This window comes from Alligator mississippiensis, chromosome 3, assembly GCF_030867095.1.
Source record: "Alligator mississippiensis isolate rAllMis1 chromosome 3, rAllMis1, whole genome shotgun sequence".
In the NCBI taxonomy this organism is placed as follows: Eukaryota; Metazoa; Chordata; order Crocodylia; family Alligatoridae; genus Alligator; species Alligator mississippiensis.
Window position 1 is genome coordinate 194262140 of NC_081826.1, and position 24931 is coordinate 194287070.

At 43.1% G+C, this 24931-nt stretch overlaps 1 protein-coding gene across 1 annotated transcript in view; it reads left to right on the forward strand.

Annotated features, from left to right (window-relative positions):
- The first annotated feature begins 9996 nt into the window (after positions 1 to 9996).
- The window catches only part of SMC5 (structural maintenance of chromosomes 5), a 72143-nt gene continuing 57208 nt past the window's right edge, over positions 9997 to 24931 (forward strand). The window contains exons 1-6 of the mRNA XM_006265195.3: positions 9997 to 10279; positions 13258 to 13399; positions 14908 to 14960; positions 17631 to 17793; positions 19559 to 19693; positions 20518 to 20658. Of these exons, the coding sequence (XP_006265257.2) occupies positions 10146 to 10279; positions 13258 to 13399; positions 14908 to 14960; positions 17631 to 17793; positions 19559 to 19693; positions 20518 to 20658 (768 nt within the window). The 5' untranslated portion in view covers positions 9997 to 10145. The remainder of the gene's footprint in view (positions 10280 to 13257; positions 13400 to 14907; positions 14961 to 17630; positions 17794 to 19558; positions 19694 to 20517; positions 20659 to 24931) is intronic.

The window sequence follows — 24931 nt, forward strand, 5'->3', positions numbered from 1 at the left end:
ATGTATGTATGCATGTGTGTATATAATACACACACACACACACACGACAAAATTTTGGTTTGTTAATGAGCTGATGCTGACTGAATCATGGGCATTTTCTGGGAATTAAAGGCCAAGGAACCGATGCCTTCAGGGCTAGCTGAGGTGAGGACTGTTAATTCAAGTAGGTTGCCAATCCCCAAGAAATGCCCAACACTAACATCATTGTTTCTATTACACACTGAAAATGAAAACAAATGGAAATTATGACATGTGGTAAGGGCTGATGCAGTTTTTCAGTTGTTCAGAAACAGAAAGCGACGTGTGTCAGCCAAACGACTGACTCATCTCTCAACCTCCCTCACGATTTACAGCACACAATTCAAATTAGGCAGCAGGAAAACACATTCAAAATGAGGTGGTTAAAAGCATCAGTCTCTGTTGCTATGGATAATTTGGAGTGAACTTTGTATGTTCCTATTTTATGCAATAAACAGAATACAAAATTTCTGCAAAAATCACATAAAAAGATATACAAGAAACAGATTTTGTTCTCTATTATGATGCAAGTCTGATTATCATCTTTCAGTTCCATTGAGTTACTCAGAAATATGCTGATGTAACTGAGATCAGAAGCATCAACAGCCTCAGATATACAGCCTAAATTCTACCCCTTGTTATGCTTTGGGAAACCTCATTGATGTTAGGATCCCGTGAGAACAACAAAGAGCAGAATTTATCTCTAGAGAGTGAGGAGCTGTTTTGATTGCTGAAAGAAACCTCACTTCTTTCACCTCCAATTATCTGCTTCTCTATATCTGAATTAGAAGGGGGAGAAAGCGGAAAGGTAACATTCAATTGCTCCTGTGCCTCCTGTATTCTGAATGTCTCTAGGGCCCACCATGTAAGTTAGAGCAGTCTTTTAGGGCTGTGCGAAGCTTCAGTTCGTGATTCAATTCAGAGAACAGTACAGTAAAGAAACACAACACAGAAGTCACACATTCAGATTCATAGCACATTACAGAAGAAGACACCATATATATAGTTATTAATAATAAATCATAATCATCATAGTAGAGCCCACTACACACAACACAGAGTAAACAAAACACAACACAGAAGTCAGACGCACACATTTCTTAGTACAGGAAAGATTAATATGAAGTGTGCTGGAAAGGCAGGTGCCAGGTCTTCTGGCAGGGGAGGGAGAGGGGCTAGAGGGGGTAGGGGGAGAGCTAGAGCTGCAAGTTCCACTCCCCCCCACCCCCCAACATAGATGCAACCTCTTGCATAGCAGCTATGGGGCTTCTGCTGACAGTGGAAGCAAGGAGGTGGGAGCAGTACCTGATGTCCCTGCACCTGCATCTCCTCCCCTAACTCCAGAAATAAGCACCAGCAGCAGAATGACGGTCTCCTCCACCTCAATTTCATCTCCCAGCGTGAGCCTTCCACTGCCAGAGGAGGAGCTGGAACTGGAACCAAGGGACCTAAGTGCCCTAGCTAAAGTAATTTTGGGGACTGAGGAGGAATCTGAGTTTGCTTCACGCCCCTCAAAATTCCCCTAGAGCCAGGTCTCCTCCTCCAGAAAGCAGCACCTCGGAAGAGGTTGAGTGGCTCAGGCAAGTGGCTTAGCTGAGTCAGGTCCTCCTGCTGTTGTGCCTCAACCTGCTGAGGAGAGGGATAAGGAAGGATCCCTACCCTCAACCCAGATGCAGAGGAGCAGTGTAGTGTGGGATCATTTTGAGGTGGCAGATGATCCCAGGTTTGCTATCTGCCAGCACTGCCAAAGGCAGATCAGCTGGGGCAAGGAGACAAAACACTTTACCACCATGGCGACGCTGCTGCATCTCAGTAGAAAGCACCCCCTTGCTCTTCTTCCTGCACAGCCTGGCAACAGTGGGAGTGAGCCCAAAGGGAAGTCCCCTGCTTGCTCCAAAGTCCCTGTTCCCCCAAAGCAGAGGCAGGCCACCCTGGAGCAGTGGGAGAAAGCTACAGACAAAGGGGGGTGCATTCCCATTGTAAGGGAGATCACCCAGAGCACTGGGGAGTTGCTTGCTCTGGATGGCCAGCCCTTCTCCTTAGTAGAGCGGCCAGGGTTCAGGTGGCTTATGGCATTTGTGGCCCCATCTTACCAAGTGCCCACACGCACCACCTTTAAAGGACGGTGGTGCCCTCCCTGTATGAGGCATGCAGGGAGTACTTGAGGGAGGAGCTGTGCAAGGCAGGGCTGCAGGTAGCCTTGTACTTCACCTCGGACGTCTGGAGCAGCTGGGGTGGTGATCATGCCTACCTCTCCCTCACAGGGCACTGGTGCAATCAGTCAGGCCATCGGTGGGCTCTCCTCCAAGCTGAGGTGCTGGATGAGTCTGCATGGTACAGGGATGGCTCATTGGGCAGGGTGAGCTCACCTGCAGGTTCATAGTCACCGATAATGGTCAAGGTGGCCCATATCACCAACTTTGTTGGCATCCACTATGTGGCACACAGGCTGCATCTCATAGTCAGGGATGCCTTGGAGGGAAACAGGGCTGCTGGTGATGGCACCGCCACCACTACCACTATGAGCCACCTCATTTCAAAATGCAGGAAGTTGGTGGGCTATTTCCACTGCAGCACCAAAAGTGGCAAGATGCTGTGGAAGAAACAGGCAGAGCTGAGCATCCTGCAGCACGAAATCATGCAGGATGTGGAGACTCGGTGGAACTCCACATACCTGGTGCTGGAAAGGTTGGTGGAACAACAGAAGGCCATCCATGAGATGGCCTTGCTTGGGGAGATCGGAATCAGCAGCCCCCTTGACAGAGCTGAGTGGGGTCCCATCTCCCAGATCTTGGTGGTCCTCAAGCCCTTCCTCAAGGCCACCGAGACCCTTAGTGCTGGCGATGCCTTCCTCAGCCAGGTGATCCCCATAGTAAGGGAACTGGAGAACCAAATGGAGAAGTTTCAGGGGATCAATTCAGTTTCTTGGCTGGGGCAAGCCACTGTCATCAGCCATGCAGGCACTGGTGAGGCAGCTGAAGGAGGGCATCAGGAGATGGCTGGATCCTTTGCAGTCCAGTACAGTCCACATGCTGGTGGGCATGTGCGACCCAAGTGTGAATGGGAGCAAGTGCACTGGCAGCACCAAAACCCTCAATCACTGGACATAGGTGCTGGTCAACAGAGTCAGGGAGGCAGAAGGGCAGAGATGAGGGGATGTGAAAGAGGGGGATCCACTTTCCCGTTCCAGCAGTCCCAGCACCAGCACCAGCCAGTCTCCTCCACGCCAGCCACTGCCAATATCTCCCTGACAGCTGGCAGGCTTCATGGCTGCAGCAGGCCTAGCAGGCATACAGTTTTTGCCCCCTTGTGCCCTAACACAGACAGTCACACAAGCACCCATGTCACGAGTTTTGCCTGTCAGCAGCCTGAGGTGCAGGGCCTCAGAACCCAGAAGCCCCTACACCTATCTCCTTGACAGCTGGCAGGCTTTGTGGCCTCATCAGGGACCACCATCCCTGCAGTTTTCACCTTCCTGGTGCCTTAACACACACACACACACACACAGAGTGTCACCCATGTCATGAGTTTTGCTTGTCAGCAGCTTGAGGTGCAGGTTCCCAGAAACCCCTGTACCTCTCTCCTTGAAACTTGGCAGGCTTCATGGTCTCAGCAGGGGCTAGCATGCCTGCAGTTTTCACCCCGCTGTGGCTTAACACGCACATGTGACACGAGTTTTGCTTTCAATACTTTGAGGTACAGTTTCACAGAAACCCCCGCACCTATCTCCTTGAAACATGGCAAGCTTTGTGCCCCCAGAAGGGGCTACCATACCTGCAAGTTTCATCCAAATCAGCCACAAAAATGATAAAGTTATAGGTATTTCATTGATTCCCCATTATACTCTATGGCTGAATCTCCGAATCTCTCTGAATCGGCACTGAATTTTCCGAAGCTGATTTGGCCAAATCAATTTGGAACAGCCATCTGAATCTCTGAATCAAATCACTGGCCTCTGAATTGGCCGAATCTGAATCGAATAGTTCCGTATTTACACAAGCCTAGAGTCTTTGAGCTTTCTTTAACTCTTTAGTGGCAATAGGCAGGAAAACTGCATAGGACTTCATCCACTGACAAGTATCTATCCTGTGATAGGGTAGGAAGTGGAATAAAGCTGCTCCATCAGCTTTACAGTGGGTGCATCTACACGTGCACTTTAATATGCAGTAGCATTAAGGCGGCACATAAAAATGTGCCAATACACTAATGTGCAGTACAGTAGGCTACTGTGCATTAAGGGTCACTAAAAAAATTGTTCACTTTCACTACTGTGCATTAGGGTAGCCTAATATGCCTTTATGTAGTACCTCACATTAGAGGTACTAAACTTAATGTGCAGTAGCAAAAGCGCATTAATGCACGTGTACACATGCCCAATATGTATAAACCCATCCCATCTATAGTAGGAGTTGGGGATAATTCCTAAACATTATGTACACTTTACATCTTTAGAGCAACTTAAAGAGACCACAAAGATTTGGGGACAATGCTTGTACTATGTTAGGTTAATCATCCACCTAAAAATCTCTTCAGAAGTTAGAGGGACAAATGTATAAAAAGAAACCCCTGTATGTCCCCAGCTCTGTGGACAATGCCATTGTAACTATGAAAATAGAACCTTCAGCAGCAAATACAGGATCCCAGATTTTCAGTGGATTGTTTGCTCTAGAAACAACTTCGTATTGTAGTAAAACCAAAGTTGTTCTGAAAGAACCTTTTTCATTGTCTCCCTTCTGTATAATAAATCAGCTTTATTTTGCTATCTATACAGTATTTTTATTAACTCTTCATTGCTCAATTTTATTACTTAAAATGGTGCCAAATTCCACTCTCAGTTACATCAGTGCAACTCCTGAATAAATAAAGATTTCCTGGTTTACACCAATGTAAGTGAAATCAAATCCTGACCCCTATGTTATTTTAGACCAAAATAAATTTTATGGGCTGATTCAACAACATGTAAATCCAATTTTACTTTCATGTAATTCCATGCAAATATCTCATGATTAGCACCCAAAAGTTTAGTACTTGTCACAGCCTGGAACACCACCCAGAACACACATCTTCCAGAGACGTAGTTTTGATGCTTTATTAGTGAATAATTTTATCTGTCTGATTTTGAATACACATAAAAGAATGGGCTCACCAGAACTGCAAGTGCTCTTTTTGTAAATTTAAAGGCTATACAATTTAAGAGCAACGCTGAAATAGGCATGAATTGCTCTTATGTTACCACCTACTACAAACCAGAAGCTCCTACTCCTCACATTCCTACCAAGCAAAAACAAAAATCTGCCCCTTGCTCCTTCACACAAACCCTACTATTATCTCCATTTTTGTGTGTAATTAATGTAACCATTTAACCTAGAGGTATATTTACCATTTTTTAAATTGTAGAACTTCCTTTACAGCAACTTTTACATTGTAATTTCATATGATTTCATAAGTTGGCCTCATGCTGGGAAGTATAATTAAAGTGGTAGAGAGACATCTCCATTCACTGAATGTAGAAACATTTACCACTCCCATTTATACTTATCTTTCTCCACACCCATCTCCATGCTCCATTTTTCTTTCCTTCCTTTCTCCTTTTTCCTATCTCTTTTTCTATTCTCTCCTTTTTGTTCTTAACTTTCTTTGAAATTTTCTCTCTCCCATTCTCATTCTCTTCCATGTACACCTCCATTGCCATTGCTCTTTCTCTCTTGCTTTCCCCATCTTTAGAATGTTCCATATTTCTGCCATATTAGCTTTCAGATCTTTACCTCATCCTTCATTCTTCTCTCATGCCTGCTCTTTTCTGGGGTATCGTATTTCTTTTTCATCTCTCATCCACAACAGTGGTTCCTCTTCTCTCAGTTCAGCTTATTCTTCCTCTCTACCCTACTCCAGCAACTGCCTCTTCCAAGACTTGGAGAAAGACGATTGTTTTCTCTGTCCCTATATACTAGCAGCCTAATATTAAACTGGCTGCTTAGTGTAGCTGTCTTATTTCCTTTGGCTGGAAGCCACACTAGCAGCTCAGTGGCGGTGTCAGCGCAAGCGTAACAAAAGGAAGTTGTGAATGTGCTAGTGACATTCTGGAGCCACAAAGCCTAAGTCATCGTTCCAGGCAGTCTCTGAGAGGAAAAATAGCCCTGAATGTTAGATTGGAAAACTCCACCACCATGAATTTGTTCTTCTAGGATCCCTTAACAAAAAGCAAAGAGATGCTGAATGAGCAATGAGTTGGAGCACTAATCCCAGAAGCTCTCATTGTGACAGACTATGGTTGTGCTGTAATATTTCTGGAAACCTGCAGGCAGAGCTCTATTAGTAGGGAATGGGACATCAAGAGATCAGTGGGCTGATTTGTTCATGAAGGCCCAGAGTAGCACCAGATAGATTTCAGCTTCAGCACCTGTAGAAGACTCGCTGCTGCTTCTGGTGCCAAGGGGGAACATGAAAGCATAAAACATCTTGAAAAACAGGGGTGCCTGAGATTTTTGGGGGAGCGAGAACATTCAGGGCTATTTTTCCTCTCAGAGACTGCCTGGAACGATGACTTAGGCTTTGTGGCTCCAGAATGCTGCCTTTTATATTGAGATTGACCAAAAAATGTTGTTTTGTATTCGGAAGAAGAGCTGTTTGCTTTGTTGCATATGACTTGGGCATGCTCTGTCTCATCAAAGAGGTAAAGTAATTTTCCAGAAGCTCATCCAAAAGGAGGCCATAGATGATCAGAGAGGTCAGGGACCAAAGGGCCAGGTCTCTGGGTCTGAGGAGTCAGGGGCTCCCACTCTAGAAGCTATGCTTGGGCTGGCTTCCAAGGGAGTCTGTGTAAGGCTCGGGGGGCAGGAGGATAGCGTTCCAAGCAAGTGCTACCCCTGACACCTATGTATTCGCTTCCATGCTACAGGCTCCCTTTGCAACAAAACTAACTAGAAAATGTACTTTTCTTTTTGTTTTGTTACAAAGTAAAGACAAGTCAGAGATTTAAAATGATACTTTAGGGGTTGCAGAAACCAGCATCTTTACTTGAAAGGCTTTGTCTGGTCCAAGCACTGACAATATTCTGTCCTACCCCAAGGAGTGCAAATATTTAGAGGATGCATATGTTTACATTAATGACTGTATATCCCATAGACCTTTGAAATAATTTCTCAGTGGTAAAATCATTTCCCTGTGGAAGAAGTGTTACATTCTGCTGCCATCTAGTGGAAAGGACAGGACCATCTTCAGTCTGAAATCAGTTCAGTAAACAATATTAAGCATGTCTTAGTCTGACACAATCATCTAAGCCTATCTTCTGTGTTCCTGCTGTTGCTACTTAAAATGTGTGATGACCTTCCCTACTGCAAATTCTTCTATTCTGGCCAGTGCCTGATATAAGTCTTTTAATTAAATTATCTGTTATCCGGTCTCAGAATGCAGTGTTTCAGTCTGAGTTTTGTCAGTGTCTTCTGGTAATACTGACATGCTATAGCTATTATCCATAACTTTTTCTAGGTATATTTATGGAGTCTAGGTCTAAATAAACACATTTTGGTGTAATCAGCCTATGATTTGGGGCTGTTTGCTACCTTTATCCTCAGCTTCCTTCATGGTGTTTGCTAGTCTCACTTGATGCTTTTTGTTGTAAATTAGACTATCAATTCCTAAATCCAGCTAGCCTCTGTGTCTGTGTAACATTTAGTTCAATGGGGCCTGGATCCTAATCTGGGTGGTACATCCATATAAATAACAAAATCTATTGATAATATCTGTGGCACTTATTATCTGAGATCCCTTCCAACCTTAATTTTCTGTGATTCTATAACTTATATGGGAGACACATGAAGGAGAAAATGAACCTAATAGGATGCAATCTTTTAAGGATACTCTTTAAAGAAGTTCAAATGTTCTGCATTTAAGAGAACAAATGAAATGACAACATACTAAAACGTGACAGGGTAAACTCAAAACACATTGAGAAGAACTTCCTTCTCATGTAGCATATCCTAATCCTGCAACAACATTAATCAAGCAAGACAGTTGAGGCAAAAACACTTGTGATTTTTTAAGAAAAAAAATTGGTGTCATTCTATGTCAATACAGCATAAAACAAGAGTGAACAACTGTCTCAATTTGTTATATATACAGATGGAAATCATGCTCCGATAATGTTTAGTTCCCAATTTACATGAATAGTTTGAACTTTTAACAGTCTTTTTTGTGTTACTGTCTTGTTGACAACAGGCTTATTGCACTATATTTACAACTTCTACAGCTAACCAAATGACACCTGATGTTGACTATTAAAAACTAACATACTGATTGAGACTTGCCTGACTGAGCAAATTAATTAATTTTAGCATGTTTCCCTGTGGAATCAGTTGGTCATTTCCTTTATGTTTAAAGTCAGCTGTTAAAAAGTCAGGAAAATCTTTGGAGATAAGGCAGTAAGGATAATCTAAATTCCATTTCCATCCAAATTTGGCATCATGAACAGGTCTGAAGATGTGCTGCTACTGTAGCTCTCTGCATTGATCCAGCGTGTGTTATGTCAAGGGGAGAGACAGACAAAGCATGATGATAAGGTCCGTGACGCTCCTCCCTGAGGAGTTTTGCGGGCTGTGGCATTCAGCACTGAATTGAGGCAGTGGAGCTGAGCTGCAAGGGCACATTTCATGGCAGCTCCAGTAGCAAGTAAGAACCTGCTCCAAACTTGTATCTGGAGATGACTCCTTTCCTTCTGTAAATAGGAGACAGGTTACACAAGGTGGGAGGCTCAAAAGAAGTTTGAGGTGATGATTACTGTGTCGCTCCTTCCTCTGTTTTGGCTATAGCTGCCAGCACCCTCCAAGCTTGCTCAATGAGGGCAGACCTTTGGCTTTGTTCTCATGTCATTCAGCACCATGCAAACCGCAAGGCAAGGCAAGGCAAGGCTGGTGACTCTGAGGCAAACGTTACTGCAGAGTAACTCGACTTTACGACAGCATGGAAGTGGAAGGACACAGGAACACAGGAAAGCAGGGCTGGCAGAGACTTCACCAGGCCATCAAATCTGGCCCCAGGCTCAAGGCAGCACCACCTCTAAACCATCCCAGCCCAGTATCTGTGCAGCCGGCTCCTGAACATTTCTAGGGATGGAGATTGCACAGCTCCTTTAGGCAGCCTGTGCCAGTGCCTGCCTGACTAGCCTAGGGGCCTTGCCATGGGTTCAAATGAAAGCTGGATAAGAACCAGCCATCAAGTTATTACACATGTTCAAGCACTACCTCCCAGCCCTGTAATGGAAGAGACAGTTTTATGGCAGGATACTGCAAGTGCAGCCCTGCTCAGTCTACTGTGCAATCGCACTATGCCTGCAACCTGCGAGAGCCGCAGAGACAGAAAGCTCCTCCCCCACCCCCAGTCGGGGGCAGCCTGAGGCCTTGGCCTAGTCCTGCCCGAGGTCACGTGTCTGCACGACCCAAACCACAGGGCCAAGCGCGGGCTGTTTGTGCCCGGGGGACTACATCTCCTAGAATGCGCCGCGCCCGCCCGCAGCGCATGCTGGGAGGGCGCCCCACGAGCCGCGGTGCAAGCTAGGAAGTGTAGTCCTGACAGCCCCATGACGCGAGCTCCCCCTCACGCAAACGTAACGCGAGGTAGCCAGTGAGAGGAAACCAAACCGGGCACCACCCACCCGGCCCCGCCCCCTCTCCCTCTGAAGGAGGAACCGCCCCTGCCCAGCCGCAGCCAATGGCGAGTGCAATAAGGCGTCACGTGCCGGGCAGAACGCGCGGCCATAATCTCGAGCCTAGCGAAACTGAAAGTAACGGGCGGACCCGGCCTTCCCCCGCCTCTCTCAGCCAATGAGGCTTCTCGTTACATCGCCTCTCGCTCTCCTTCAGCCAATAGGCTCGGGCGTCGCTCTCTGTTAGCGTTTCCTTCCCCTCCCCCCCACGTCACTCCCCCCCCTCACCTTTTCCCCTCCCCGCCGGCATTTCCGCACCCTGATTAGCCAATGGGCCTCGCGCTTCACCGAGCGCTGTGACGTCTCCCCCTCTCCCCGCCAATGGGCGCCTGGGCGCCGGGAGCGCTGAGCCGGCCGCTTAGTCTCTACACGGCGCGCGGCAGCAGTTCGGGGGGGTGGGGAGAGTAGGAATACAGCCGGCACCAAGATGGCGACCCCGGCCAAGCGCAGAGCTGGGAGCAGCGTCGGGCGGGGCGCGGGCGCCGCTGGCCCGGGGGAGGCGAAGCCGCCGTCCGCGTTCGTGGACGGCTCCATCGTGCGAGTCGCCATGGAGAACTTCCTGTGAGCGCGGGGCGCGGGGATGACGTCAGCGTGTGGCGGCGGGCAGTGGAGGGTGTGACGTCAGCGTGTGGCGGGGGGGGGGGAGAGAAGCAGTGAGGGAACCTCCCCCTGCCCCCACGAGGTCTCTAGCTGTGCTGCCCCTCCCCCCCCAGCCCGCCCAGTAGGGCTGTGAGTCCCCTTTGGTGGTTGCTTGAGACACCCAAAAGACAAAACCGGCTGGGAGCGAGGGCACGGAGCGCCAGGACAAGTGCACCGAGGGGCAACACGGAGCACAGCATGCTGGGCACTGCCTGCTGGGCTGGGGATAGGCAGCAGATGCTCAGGAAGCAGCAGACCCTGCTCAGTGAAACCAGCAGCCTTGCTAGGTCTTCAATTGCAGAAATTATTGTCTTGGAAGCTCAAAATGATCATATTTGCTGAAAAACAATCGTAGGCTGAAAAAAGGAGGCAAATAAGTTTTTTTCTTCTTGACTTTATATTGCGCACTGTAATCACCAGTGGGTGAGTGAGAACCGGGTCCTCAAAGTTGAAGCGTTTCTTTATTTCGAGGCCATTGGTCATAAGAAAGCACTGACCACAAACTTCAAAGTCAGTTAGGCCTCCCTGAGAGTGACTTGGGTTTTGCCTGTGCTGCATCAATGAGCGACCTCAAAAATGATCATACATTTTGAAAGCTTTTGCTCTTATTGATCATATGTTGTACAAGGGTTGAAATTATCATACAAATGCGATAATTATTGTAAACCTGGGAACACTGAGTGCAACTGTCTGGAGGTGTGAATGGGCCATAGATGGATAAAGGTCTTGCAGCCCTCAGGGGAGGCAGGGTGTCCTCCCAGCCAGAGCCTCTGTCTTGGTTGGGTAGATCGCTAGCATGGCTGGGCCAATGAGGAGTTTGACCAAGCCTGTTTGTTATTCCATTGGGTGAGGAAGCTTGGTAGCTTGGCTAGATTCAGGAAGAGGTTGACTTAGAGGTCCTGGGACTAGGGGGGACCTAGTTTATTGGTCTAGGACTGGGACTCTGTGAGGCCTAGTACATTCAATCACATGGGACTAGTTCATTTTTGTAAATGAACAGGTGCAGGGAGTAATGCAACCCTAAACTCAGCAGGCGGTGAAGGGGCTGCAGCCTGGCACGTTCTAGGTAGGCACGTGCCAGGATCTCCCTCTGTTCATGGGGCAGGTTTTGGGGGAGTCTGTAAACTGTTCTAGATGGCCATCCATGGTGACAGCTCTCTGGAGGAGCTGCCAGCTGAGGTCTCCTGATGGCTTGTGGGATTGAGGTGGAGTACACGCTCATCCACCAGGGACCCTCATCTTCACCAAGGATGTCCTGTCACTGTGTCCAGGGGGGATGTAAGGATAGGGATGATGGAGGGTGCAGACCCTGAGCGTGTACAGCTGGTGGTGATGGGCTGTCCAGAAGTGGACTGGCGTATCCCACAGCCTGCTACAGAGAATCCAGCAGTATGGTGGAGAGTACCATGGGGTCTGCCAAGGCAGGGGCCCCATGCCAGCTCTGGGGAGTGGAGACTGTCCTTATGCAGGACCTGGTTCTGTGTGATGCAAGACAGGAGCCCGGGCAAGATGGACCTATGGTCTGACCCAGTAAATGGCAGTTCTTATGTCCCCAAGGGCTTTTCTCTGAGGATCATGCCCCTGCATATGTGGGGATGGGGATTCCCCTCCTCCCCCCACCTTTGTAGTCTCTCACAGCTATGATTGCAAGAATGGACAGATGGAGTGTAACCAATGCCCTGGTGTCGCTTAGCCTGGAGTCATCCTGGGAAACAGCAGTGCTGGGTAGTGCAAGCTGTTCACTGCAGGGAGCTATGGGAGGAGGTGTAACCGCAAGACATGGATTTTCTGGGCGAAACCATTTAATGGCATTCTAATGGCATTGTCAAAAAAACTGCTTTGACATAGGGATGGCCCAGAGTGTTAGATTCAGTCATGAAAATGGAAGAGCCTTGTGGTTTTATATATGTTGGAGTTGCAGTTAAGTACGCTCAATTATGTAAAACTTTGTTCATACACATTAGAAGGAGGGAGTCTGATTGAAGTGTGCCTTCTGAGAACAGCCTGCTCTCCCCTTTCTGCACCTCTGGTAATCTTGTTACTCCCAGTACTTTACTTCTAATGGCAGCCTAAAAATGATGGGATCTGGTCAGCGTCAGGTCTTCTAATGGCACAGCAGTTGATGGACTAAAGAAGGATTTGCTGTCTATCAGTGTGTCTGGCAACTTTCTGGTTGGCAACTGAGCATGCTGTGTCTGGCTTAAATACAAAATCTGAGGAGTTTAGTCTAAATTAAGTTATTGTAGGATAGAAAGCTATTGTAGGTAGCTGCACTTGTGTGCCATGGAATCAGAAACCTTTGCAGAACTTAATATACAGCACAGCAGGCTGTGTCTGAACTTTGAATATAGGCAATGCTCATTAGGATCTGTGATGCAGAAGATGGCTTGTGTCAAATATGACACACTTCAACACAACTTTAGGTGCTTTTGTTTATCAGTTTTGTCAAAATTCTGCTTGCCCTTTTTCCCTGAATGAAAAAAACAAACTAATAAGGGTGAAATCCATGCTCCATCAAAGTAAATGGCAGCTTTGCAATTGCCATACCTAGAGCAAATTTTTCAAATTGGCATACCTCTCAAATTTTTCATTTTCTGCAGTCCTTATGGAAAAGGATAGACGATCACTACAGCTTGATGGCTTTTCTTATGCTGCATCAGATGATGTGGAATTAATTCTTTTTATGATGCAAATTTTTATACAAAGCAATATTTGGGGAAGCACTTAAATCTCATCTGTAGTATTGTAGATGTATTGTTGTGTTGTGCTGTGCTTGCCTTAGACCACTTTGATGTTACTTTGCATGTATTTGTTTTGTTTAAAATTCTCACTTTTTTTTCTAGTATACCTTGCTTTATATTTTATAATGAAGACTAACGTGAAATCATGGTGTCTTTCAGAACATATGATAATTGTGAAGTGTATCCAGGACCTCACTTGAACATGATAGTGGGTGCTAATGGAACAGGAAAATCAAGCATTGTTTGTGCCATCTGTCTGGGATTGGCCGGAAAACCTTCTTTCATAGGGCGAGCAGACAAGGTCAGTACAAATTTCTGTCTTCCAGGTACTTAACTGAGGAAATCACTGAAGGCCCTGTCCAGCAGGAAGCAGCCATAATCCCTGTACTTTTGTGAACTCCATTTGAAGGTGCATAATAGCTCCTCAGCAAATAGGGCCAAGTCTCCACTTAAGAGAGCTTTGATTGCAGAAGTTAGTGAGACTGAGTGCATTGATGCTAACAGCATCTGTGACAACAGAGCCCTTCTTTCTGCCAGCAGAGCAACACCTGCTCAACTGAAAGATGGTTGCTGCAGTAGACTGGGCTCTCTAACCTGTTGGCACAGCTCTTGTAGTTGAGCAGGACCTGGACAGAGCTGCCAAAAGCCGTGCAGTATGAATGTGGTCTGTTAATTTCTCTGTGACAACTACTGTCTGCTGCCAGTACTGGAAACAGAGAGAGCCTCTGTAGGACAATACCTAAGTCTGCTGCACTGAAAAAGCTCTCCATGAAAAACACAGCTCTGCTTTAGGTTTGCCAAGGAGTGACTTAGCAAGACAAGATAAATAGAGAGAATTTGCATTCAGTCTGAAAGTATTTAATTCATGTTGGGACACTCAGATATCCTAAGTAACATAACTTAATGAAAACTCTAGGGCTGGGGAAATGCATGTTCTTTTCCTCTTGTTTCCTGGATAGGGAGTTTTGGGAGGCTGAAGTGTTCTTCTTAAACCTCAGTAGGTTATTTAAGTGGCCTTTGCATGTTCATGTTTATAGACTGCAACAATGACCTCTGACAAACACTGCAGGGCCCACTGTCACCAGTGCATCCCATAAATGTGAACATGTAGAGTCCATTGGGAAGATTTCTGTTTTTTCTCTGTTACTTTGTCACAAGAAATGTATTATTATCTGTGTAGTAGTATAAAATAAATGTCTTGATTAGACAATGGGGTTTTAAAATTGTTTTGACATTTTGAGATTTTTCTGAAAATTCAAGAGTGAATTTGGTGGCCATCTAGAAGTGGTTGTGTCCATTAACTGGTCACTTAGTGACTTAATCATTCTCCTGCCTGGACAAGCAAATATTTTCAAAATAGATGGGTTTGATGGGGCCAGCTGTCAGGTTTCTCACCTTTTTTATTTAGGTATTGTGTATACTGCTAGAAAATAAAAATGAATATGGCTTTATCTGAAACTCATTTTGCTAAATGAGTTTCAAATTATGATTCAAGTATCAACCTTCAGGTAGGGCATGAGTTTTGGAGCAGTCAGTGAATTATAGCAGACTGTTCACTAAATCGCCCTATTCTCTCTTCCGTGAAGAAACTGAAGTCCTGGTCTATTATTACTGTCTAATGGGCTTTCAGTATTGGCCATGCACTGTCTGTATAGTAAGTGCATGTTTGAGAACTGTGTGTAAAGTAGCATAGATTGGTATTGATTATGTGGTGAAATATTCAAAAGCTGTTATGAGTTTTCTGGGAAATTTGACTTTAGAGATGTCTTTGATTTTCAGGTATTAAATTCTGTAGCTCTTTCTTTGCAGGTTGGTTTCTTCGTAAAGCGAGGCTGCTGTAAAGGCACAGTTGAAATTGAACTGTAAGTACTAAAACCACCTTTCAGTTTTCATTTGTTTCTGCATCACAAAATAGATCTGCAAGAAGTCTAGTATAGTGATGTCTCCTGGTTCAAGTAGTTCTGACTCATTTTGAAGTTGATAATATTAATTGGCTTTCACGTGATTATAATTGACCAGCTAATAACCTGTCATATTTGCCATAATCTCAAAATGGGGCTCTTGGCACACAGAAAAAGAAAAGGAGTGAATGTGAAAATACTGTTCCTTGATTTAATTTGTTTTAGCTTTTTATGTATTCAACTTTCATATAATGCTGTTGCAGTTTTGATTAAGTGAACGCATAGAATGCTGTATGTAGTTGTACCTTAATTGCTTAAATTGTTTTTATGTAATACAGAGCTCTTTCTTAGCTTGAAGTTATTTGTTAAGATTGCAACATGACTTCATAACATTGGGTATTATGGGCAGTGTTGGGTCCTGCAGCAAAGAATTGTGTGTCAAACAAAAGGGAAAGAAAATGGACAGAAAGGTAGTTCCAAGGACATGCTATCTTTTATGTATGTAAACTGTCTCTTGGGTCCCTGTTGCATGTTTAAATTAAAACTGGATAGAAATGAGCTACAGAGCTACACATTTTCACGCTTTATTCTTGGTAGCTGGTTGGCTCTTTTTATAGCTCTAATCATTTTTTATGGTGTGGTAATTACTTTGCATGGGAGGCTGGTCTAATTTTATTGTGTGATTAATGAGTTAATTGCATAATATATGTAACATATAGCAGTGGCCTAACAGAGAAAATATTTGGCCATGAATTAGTGAGAGGTACTGAATAAGAGTGTTTTGAAATCCAGCATAAGAAACTATATTGAGAGCTGACTAGAACAGTATTGTCTGGATAGCAAAGACAGTCTTGTTTCCAGAATAAAGAGGTGAAGAAGTGACAACTGAGTCACCTTGGTGATGTGTGAAAGTTATTCAGCGAAAAACCTTGGGTATTGATAAAGAAATTTGGGCTAGGAAAATGTCTGGTAATACAGGGACAACTAATTGTAGTGTTAGAAGCAGAAAGAAAGAAAGAAGATGCAATGACTGCTTCCTTAGGATGATGATTTATACTTTTTGGATAGAAAGAAACTAATTATTTGAAGGGACTGTTTGATTTCCACTCTTTCAGGAGATAGGGGTGGAGCCAAGGATTATTATAATCCTAATAATGGGACCCTCATCTAATTGCAAGGTAGTATAAGAGGACCATAGTTAAGTGTTACCAGAAAGAAAGTGGTGATGGATTTGCAATAGACTTGTTTGTCAACACTAGTCAACTTTATTTGTCAGCAGCAGTTCTGAGTTCATTTGCCTGCATAATGCTGTACTAAGCAATATGTTAGAGGAGTAATTTTAGGGGCAGATTTTAATTCCCATGTGAATGTGTTTATGGGTCTCTTGCTTTCTTTTTATTTGCCTTTTCTAGTGTGTTTGTGGGTTTATATAGTCTAGCTAGTCATTTGAACAGTACAATGCACTCATAGAGATTCTTCATATATCAAACATATGGACATTTAAAAACAGTAGCAATATGTGAACAGTACCTTGCAGAGGGATTTTAGCCAAAGCAGAAAGGCCTGCAGAAGGAAACTACTTGAAACATAATATTTCATAAATCACTTTTATATAGAACACGTGAAAGGCAGGACTTAGGACTTGGAACATCTCACCTGTTGGCCAGGAAGTAAGGCAAATATGTGAGAACTGAGATGACATGCTTACACTGCAGCAGATTGGATAAAAAAGAATTTAATTTTTGAGTATGTTTAAAGTAGTAACTTTGTTAAAAGATGTATTTTCCACTTCACTTTTAAATTGATGAAGTGGATACATTTATTTATTTATGTTTGTTCTTCTAATTGTTACTAGAATTTAGAAACTTAATAATAATAAATATTGCACACAAGCTTTCCAATACTTGTACTCTACAGTTGTAGGGCTTCATTAATACGTGTAAGGTGGCACCAGCACAAAACTCATAAGTAATAGTTCGTATAGTAATTGCAATCAGCACTGACTTCTGGTATGTCAAAACTGTTGGAATGCTTTGACCAAGCTATATTTCTCCACCAGTATTTGATGTCCATAGGACTTACACTCAAAAGTTGTATCAAATGCTTATGAACATGCCATCATTTGTTGCCTGAATATGGTTTTGTAGCCTAATTTTAAGGTTCTATTTTTGATGTGTATGTACTTAAAGCTGTTTTTTAAAAAAAGATCTAGAAGCAGTAAGGCAGCATAGGTAAATTAAGTCTGTTTACATTCCTTATTTGGAAAATTTGGCAAGAGAATGATGGCATGCAGAGGCAAATAATTTACTATCTGGAGAGATCCAAACTGAACTGAATGTCATGTTTGATCAGTAGAAAAATTTCAAGATGGAAAATATGGAATGAGAAAGTGATTACATCTGTGACTGCTTGTGTAAATTCTCATGTTTGCAATTAATGTTACATTCTTAAATATAACTTGCTGATTTCCATTAATCTTGTATTAAATATTAAGGGCAGTTACTCATTTGCCATTCACTAAAAGGCTATAAGATTTCTGATTGTAATGTAAGAGACTAAAACATGCAAGTAGTTTCGTCAGGTATGAAATGCTTAAACTAGTAAATACTTAACAGTTTTTCTATTCATCAGATTTAAACCTCCTGATAATCTTGTTATCACACGTGAGATTCATGTGGCAAACAATTCATCAACATGGTTGATCAATAAAAAGCCTTCTTCCTTGAAAACAGTAGAGGAGCAAATTGCAGCCTTAAATATCCAAGTGGGCAATCTGTGCCAGTTCCTCCCTCAGGTAAGAAGGAATTTTATTTTTAAGGTATTATATACAAATGGAGGCCTATACTTAGGTTTTTTTAGCTTCTAAAAGTACTTCAGTAGAAAAGACAGAAAGAGTTGTGGGATAGAGAGAAAGCTATTTTAGTGTTACTGTGATGAATCCATTTTAAATATTTGTGAGTGCAGTACGCCTAATGTTTTATGGCTCAATTTTGTCAAATTAGGTAATCATTCACCCATTACTTGTTAAGTGGCATAGTCTAATGGATAAGAAATGGTTTTAAAAGGTCTCCATATGGGTGTCCGGGTGGTAAATAATCTTAAATATAACTTTTATTAAATATACAAGATACTCTCTGAGTACTTTTTGTTTTATGTGGAGCACATGTTTGAGAAAGAAAAGTGGCAGAGAGAATCTGGGATCTGTCATGCAGGCAATTGCCTGCAAAATATATCTGCGTAAGAAAATTCCACTAGACCCATTCAGTTCTGGGCAGGAAAAAGATGATGATTTTAAAAAACGTGCTGGCTTATATAGTTTTACCAAGTGGTACTTAACCATGTTAATTATCCCAGGAGCCTAACTGCTTTAAAACATCCTCATGGTAAGTGAGATCTTAAGGAAAATAGCTTTAGAACAAACTCTTGGAGCATGATGGAGTGACATGTTGAGCTTCCCAGGGCAGTCTTTTTTTTACTTAGAGAAGTTTGAAGTATTGTGTAAGTGGGTCCTTTATCCAGCTGACTTCTGCAGAAGAGTTCCCTCCTTCATGAGTTCCTCAGCCGGTTTTCCAAAGCAAAATTCAGTAAACAACCAAGCCAAGCAAAATCCTTTGTCCTGTCCTGGGGACCAGGAGAAGTCATTTTCTGCTGTAGCCCCAGCACAGAAGCTTGGCTTCTCCTTGAAGCAAGCTGTTTCCTTAACAACTTGCTTTCTCCTTCCACTTATTTTCTCTTTTTGGAACTTTTAAAGCTGTCAGTAGGACACTGCCTCCTTAGCCAAATACCCCACAGTTTAGCTGTCTTAGCAGGGCTGACTGTTCCTCCTTAAAAGGACAACTTGTCCTGTTACATATGGCTGGATAGTAGCTGCTATAAACTATGGGCAGAAATTGTCATAAATTGGGGCTTAAGCTAGGAAAGCTCTAAATGGGCATATGTTAACTACTTTTGCTTTTGATAGTGGAGTTACTGGCTAGGCTGTGGTGCATAGCTTGTGTTCATGAGTATTATAAGTTGAAGAGTGAATTTCCAAAACCATCTGACACATAGCTGTGCTAGAAGCTTGTTGCCATCTATGAGCACAGAGAGGCCGTTAGCCATACTAGTCTGAAGTCAACGTAGGGATGTATCTTGTAGGCTAAGTAAATCAAAGATGCATAGGCAGACAAAGTTCCTTGGGTGAATTTGATATCTTTTATTAGACCAACCCAAATAGTTGGAGAATATTTATTAAGCAGGCTTTCAGGTTCAAAAACCCTTTGTCAGGCTAAGGAAGTTTCAGCAGTTGGTGTGTGCTCATGCTTTTATGAGCCAGAGCTCATTTCATGCAATGCTATGAATGATGTAATCAGATCCATTGATAGCATCTGAAAAAGTGAGGTCTGGAACACAAAAGCTTATGCATTTCTGATTTAGTTAGGCTACAAGGTGCATCTCTACCCTGCCTTCGTAAGTATGTGAGAGCTTGAAATAGGCTAATATAGTCTAATAAGGAGTATTGATTTGTTGCAGTGTTATAACAGATGCACAGTGTTTGATATTTGCTTCCTGTTTTATAGGACAAAGTTGGGGAATTTGCAAAACTGTCCAAAGTAGAACTTCTTGAAGCCACAGAAAAATCAATTGGTCCTCCAGAAATGTACAGATTCCACTGTGAGCTAAAAAACTTCAGAGAGAGAGAGAGAGAACTTGAGGTAAGAATCCACAAAATGGGATGTATATAGAAGGATTGTGATAGACTTATTTCATTTTTTTAAAACAAGTACAATAAGTACATTCAGGCAGATGTGTTATATGCTTCTTTTACAAGTATAAGTCTTTTTCCTTTTATGCTTGCTGAACATATTCCTAATAAGTACTGAGTTTTTTAAGTTGGGCTCCTGCATAGGAACCATTGTGTCAGTTTAATATCTAATTGAAGGTCAGTTTGCTATCCATTATAATAATCCCTTTGGTGTAACCTGTTATCAGTCCTGCATTAATGGATCAAAGGAATCTTAAAAAGAGAGACTTGTTATATACTGTAGCTATATATGTGTATATTGCTATAATTAACTAAAAGTTCTGTTAGTTCTCTTCTAATTAAATAAGAAAAGCAGATTACTCTTATTTGGCTAGGACTTCATCTTGAAAAATGAGTAATATAGCAAAGAAAAACTGTTTTCTCCTACTCCATGACCATAACTCATTCTGATCAGAAAAGCTTCAGATTTAAAAGCAAGAATAATTTGAATTCCATTTTATCTAGATCAGGCCTGAGATTTTAGAGAAGATCTAAAGGGTAAATAAAGGTCCTGTAACTTCAAGTACTGCCCTTGGCTGTGACAAGTGGTTTGGGTATTCCTTTGTTGAAGAATGAAATCGGTTTGCACATTATAAAAATAAACTACTGTACTAGAACTTCTGCCTAATACTTAATTTCTGCTTGTTTAAATACAAATGAGATATTGAGGAATTATGAAAATTGTTTTTGTTTTTATTGAGCAAAATAAATAATGTAAAATTCATACTCTGACAGAATTTATGCAAAGAGAAAACTAATTCCTTGGAGAAAATGAAACAAAGGATTGAACGATATAGACAAGATGTTGAGAGGTACCATGAGCGCAAACGTCATCTAGATGTAATTGAGATGCTTGAGAGAAAAAGGCCTTGGGTGGTAAGAATTTTATTTTTAGTCTTGATTTTTTTTTTTCACCCCTGTGATTTTATGAATCTATCACACTAGAGAGAGGGAGAAAGAAACTTGACCCAGAATTGCTTGAAAACTACCAAAATTATAAGGGGCAACCAGATTGTCTTGTGTTCTACTTCTGGCCTCACTTTAGCCTCCAATTAATTCCACATGTTGCTTCCAGTTTATACTTTGTCTTAAAGGGAAAGCAGATTGACTCCCAACTGATAGATCGCTTATTCAGTGCTCTCTTATGGTGTGAGGGTACTGGCTTCCTAGGATGTGATGAATAATGGTAGGTCTTTTTGCTTTTTCAAAAGTAAGCCTTTCAGTGTATTTTGTAGAACATCTGTTAAACAAATGCCTGGAGCTGAGGAAATAAGTGCTTTCACAAAATAAGGATATTCCTTCCTGGGTTTAATACAGACATCTGCGTACATTAAAAGAGATTTGTAATCCAAAAATGATTCAAATGTAGTATTTCCAAATGGATTAAATATTGGAGAACTGAAACCACCAATTAAGCTTTTGTTGTTCAGTCTGTTGGGGCATTACGTAACCATTAAAACGTGCTCCCTTGCTGTTTGGCATCCTACGGTGACATAGCAGTCACGTGGGTTTATATGTGATGGTCAGCTATGTTGCTGTAACAGCATGCTCCCCAGTTACAGCACGCCGCTATGCTAACATAGCGGTGAAATCTAGTGTGCGTTACACACATGGTGCAGTAATCACCCGTACTGCAAAGGAAGTACAAAAGCATGGCGATGTGTAGATGCACCATATATGTGGCTAACTTTTATACCTCATTCACACACAGTAGAATTTGTAATGGATTCAGAAACTCTGTGTAAGACACTCTACTGTAGTTTAGACAGGCAGAGTGCATATGAGGTGACATCGTTTATAGATAAAAACCAAATCCTGCCATGCTTACTCATGCTGCAGCTCTTTCTGTTCCAATCAGTGTCTCCTGAAAACCGAGGCATGCCAGGTATGTGGAACTGGAAAGGCTACAGCAGACGCCTTCTCTTTTGCTTGCTTAGAGAACCGTAATTCAGGAGGAGCATGTTCCTGCTGCAGTCTTGCACATGGGACAGTTTTATTTGGCTGTGATGGCAGCACCTGCATCACAACAACCTTGAGGGGGTCTCATGGCATAGCCCCCTGTTTGAGAAACACTGTCCTCGTTACTGGAAGGGGTGGGTTAGTGAAGTTGGGCAGCCCTTGTGTAATGTAATAGTACTTTTTGTTCAACCTAACAATGGGTGGTTGGACCCAGATTATGCGAGCAGGCCGGAGACAAAAGGGTTTCGGGGCCTTATTCCTTCCTCTTCTGTCTCTCCTTCCGTTGACAGAAAAACACCAAGGAGGCGGTGAGATAAGTAAATGCTTTACTCACAGTTTAGGCAGAAAAAAACTTAGCAGCTGTTTCAAGATTAAACTCGCTGATAACTCGAGAGCTCTTAAACACGTTTGGATGGTATACCCAGTCGTGATGGGGCGTCCGGGGAGAAGGGATTTCGTGGACGCAGGACCTCCTGTGAGGGTGATCAGGCCTCTCCGATATTGTGCGGGTCCCCCCTTTCTTTTGGCGCGCTTGCCTTTTTAAACGGGCTGCATCCGCCTGCCAGTCAGCCCGGGACCGCCGATCTCACGGCTATCAGGCCGCGCCCACTACTTCCCCCACGCCATGAGCACGACTTGCTCCTACGTTTGGCGTTTGGTCATTTTTCTTTCTTTTCTTTATCACACTTTTAATTTGCTTTCTAAAGTGGAACAAACTTTAGAACAAACTGCCTGTATATTCTTATGTTATAGATGTAAGACATTGCCTGTATAGATTTATGGTTGAGACACACATACACATTTCACATTGTTAGTGGAACTCCCTAGAAAGCCTTGACCATTTTATCCTCAGTCAGACAAAAACAATAGTCCAAACCTCGTCCCGTTGGCTGGTGGCAATCTCTTAAAGCATTGAACTGGGTCAGAGAAGACAGCTCTCATGGTAAGTATATAAGAAAAATATTTTATAAGACATATAAGATGTAGTAAGTATACAAGATGTCTGCATTTGTATTATAGCAGAAATAAGCTTATTGAGACCATAAGAGATTGGTTGGCCCTCAAGTACAGGAGAAAAGAATACAAGTATTTAACAGACAGGACCATGGTGATAACCTATATAATCCACAAGGGTGGAATCAAATATTATCATTGTTGTAAAGAAGTCATTCACTTATGGAAGTAGTACGTTTAAAAGCAAGGGTCTTCTGTTTGTTTGTACATTAGTGTACAACTGCAACAGGAATTTTGTAAGCTATAAAGTACAAGGTGCTTTTTTTCATTGTTTTACATATGAGGAATTGCTCAAATTTGTTGGTATTGTCCTTCATTGTCAATTATAAAGTCTATTAGCAGGAGATAGAGGGTTTTTTTGTTTGTTTGTTTTTAACCCCGTCTTATGCTTGCTTTCTTGGGAGCAATAACTCCAATACCACTCTTTCCAGAAATAAAGGAAGATTGAAAAGATAGGGGGCAAAGTGCCTATGTTAGCTCAATACAGGTGAGTCTAATTTCAAGCTGATGTGGGAGCATTAGTTCCCTTTGCCATGGATTCTTACTTTTCCTTGACATAAGAGACCAATTTTTGTTAATGGACCAAAAAGCCTTCAACTGGCTTTTGTAGAGTTAGTGCTTTTTGGAAGAGCAGCTGACAGTTATGCAGATTTGTAAGCACCCATGTAGACCAACATATGTTTAAAAAAAGGAGACAGTCCTCCTTTGCTCAGCCTGAAAGCAGATTAATCCAACATCTGCTGATAATCTGATGATGCAGTCTTATCCTTGGCCCTTTAGGAAAAATCAACTCTTTCATTCTGAGTTACATTAGTTTACTTCACCACTGTTTCACTTTACCATGATACTCTTTGAAGACTCAGCTGGCTTTCACAGTGAAGAGGCTTTTCTAAGGCTTTGTCACATTTGTGTGGACAAAAATTACCTTACCATAATGATATCTTTTTATTCTCTCTCTCATGAAGAGACCCAACAATGTCTTGCATTTGGAAGTTTGTCTTACATTATCCCAACTACATAGTTGGTCCAATAAAAGATATCACCCTAAAAATCTTTGCCTTTCACAGTTTCTGGACCATCATGGCCACAGCATCACTCTTGCATTACCTTATCCATATGAAACATTGTTTAAGGGGGCTGTAAATGTCTGAGCATTAGCCCAACCTGAACAGCGCCAGAAGAGAGACCTAAGTGGGCTCCATTTGCAGCCCTGCACACAGCTGAAAGGAGCTAGGGATGGCAACTATACTTGTGAGGAAGCAGGAGCTTGGCAGAGGGTTGGGGCTTAGGAGGCAGTGGAGCCATTACCAAGGTGGGGAGCAGCAGACAGCCTGGGTTGCGGGGAGGGAGAACACAGGCTGTGCTGGGCTGCGCAGGGCACATTGGGTGGTAAGTGCCAGGCGGGAGCTGCACGGTGTGAGCCATGCTGGAGATGTCATGCGATAGGGGCAGTTGGGAGCAGCAGCTCCATGCATGCAGCTAGTTGCTGCGATCCTGGGGCCTCCATGGAGACCAGACAGGACCTGTGCTGGCAGGGCACCTGGCTAGTCAGGTGGGATGTGGCCATTTAGGGAGATTTGGTGAGTTATTGGGCGGGGGAGTGGTTCTGACTCAGCCCACTGCAGCTCACCAAGGCTCCCTATGTGGCCCATGGGCCCAAATAATTGCCCCACCTCTGATGTAGTCTGTTAAGATCAATCTTCTGCCCCCCTTCTCTTTTACTAGTTCTAGTGGATGCTGAGATAAGCTAAAAAGACCAGAGGAGCAGAACTAAAGTGTCTGGATTATTCTAAATTGTGGAGTGTAGAAAACAGAAAGAGTCTAAAAGTAGGCTTTCAAGACTATCTTCTATTATTTTTGCTTCAGGTGATGTTGTTTTTTCCTGCCTATATACTTCATTTTTCCACTTTTAAATAGACAGCATTTTTTCTACTGCAGTCTAAGTGATGGAGACACTCCTTGCCAACCCTTTTCAAAGCAGCCAATTTTAGAATAACCTATACCCCTGCTAACAATAAGAGAGAAGTCGATTGCTGTCTGGTAACTGGAGGTTAGTTAGCTGTCAAGACAAATGAACACTCTTAAAATGGGCCCATGCAAGCAATATTTTCACTAAACCGCCCTAAAAAGCTTTGGCCTATAAAATAGTGTAATACCAAATATTCAGAGCAAAGGT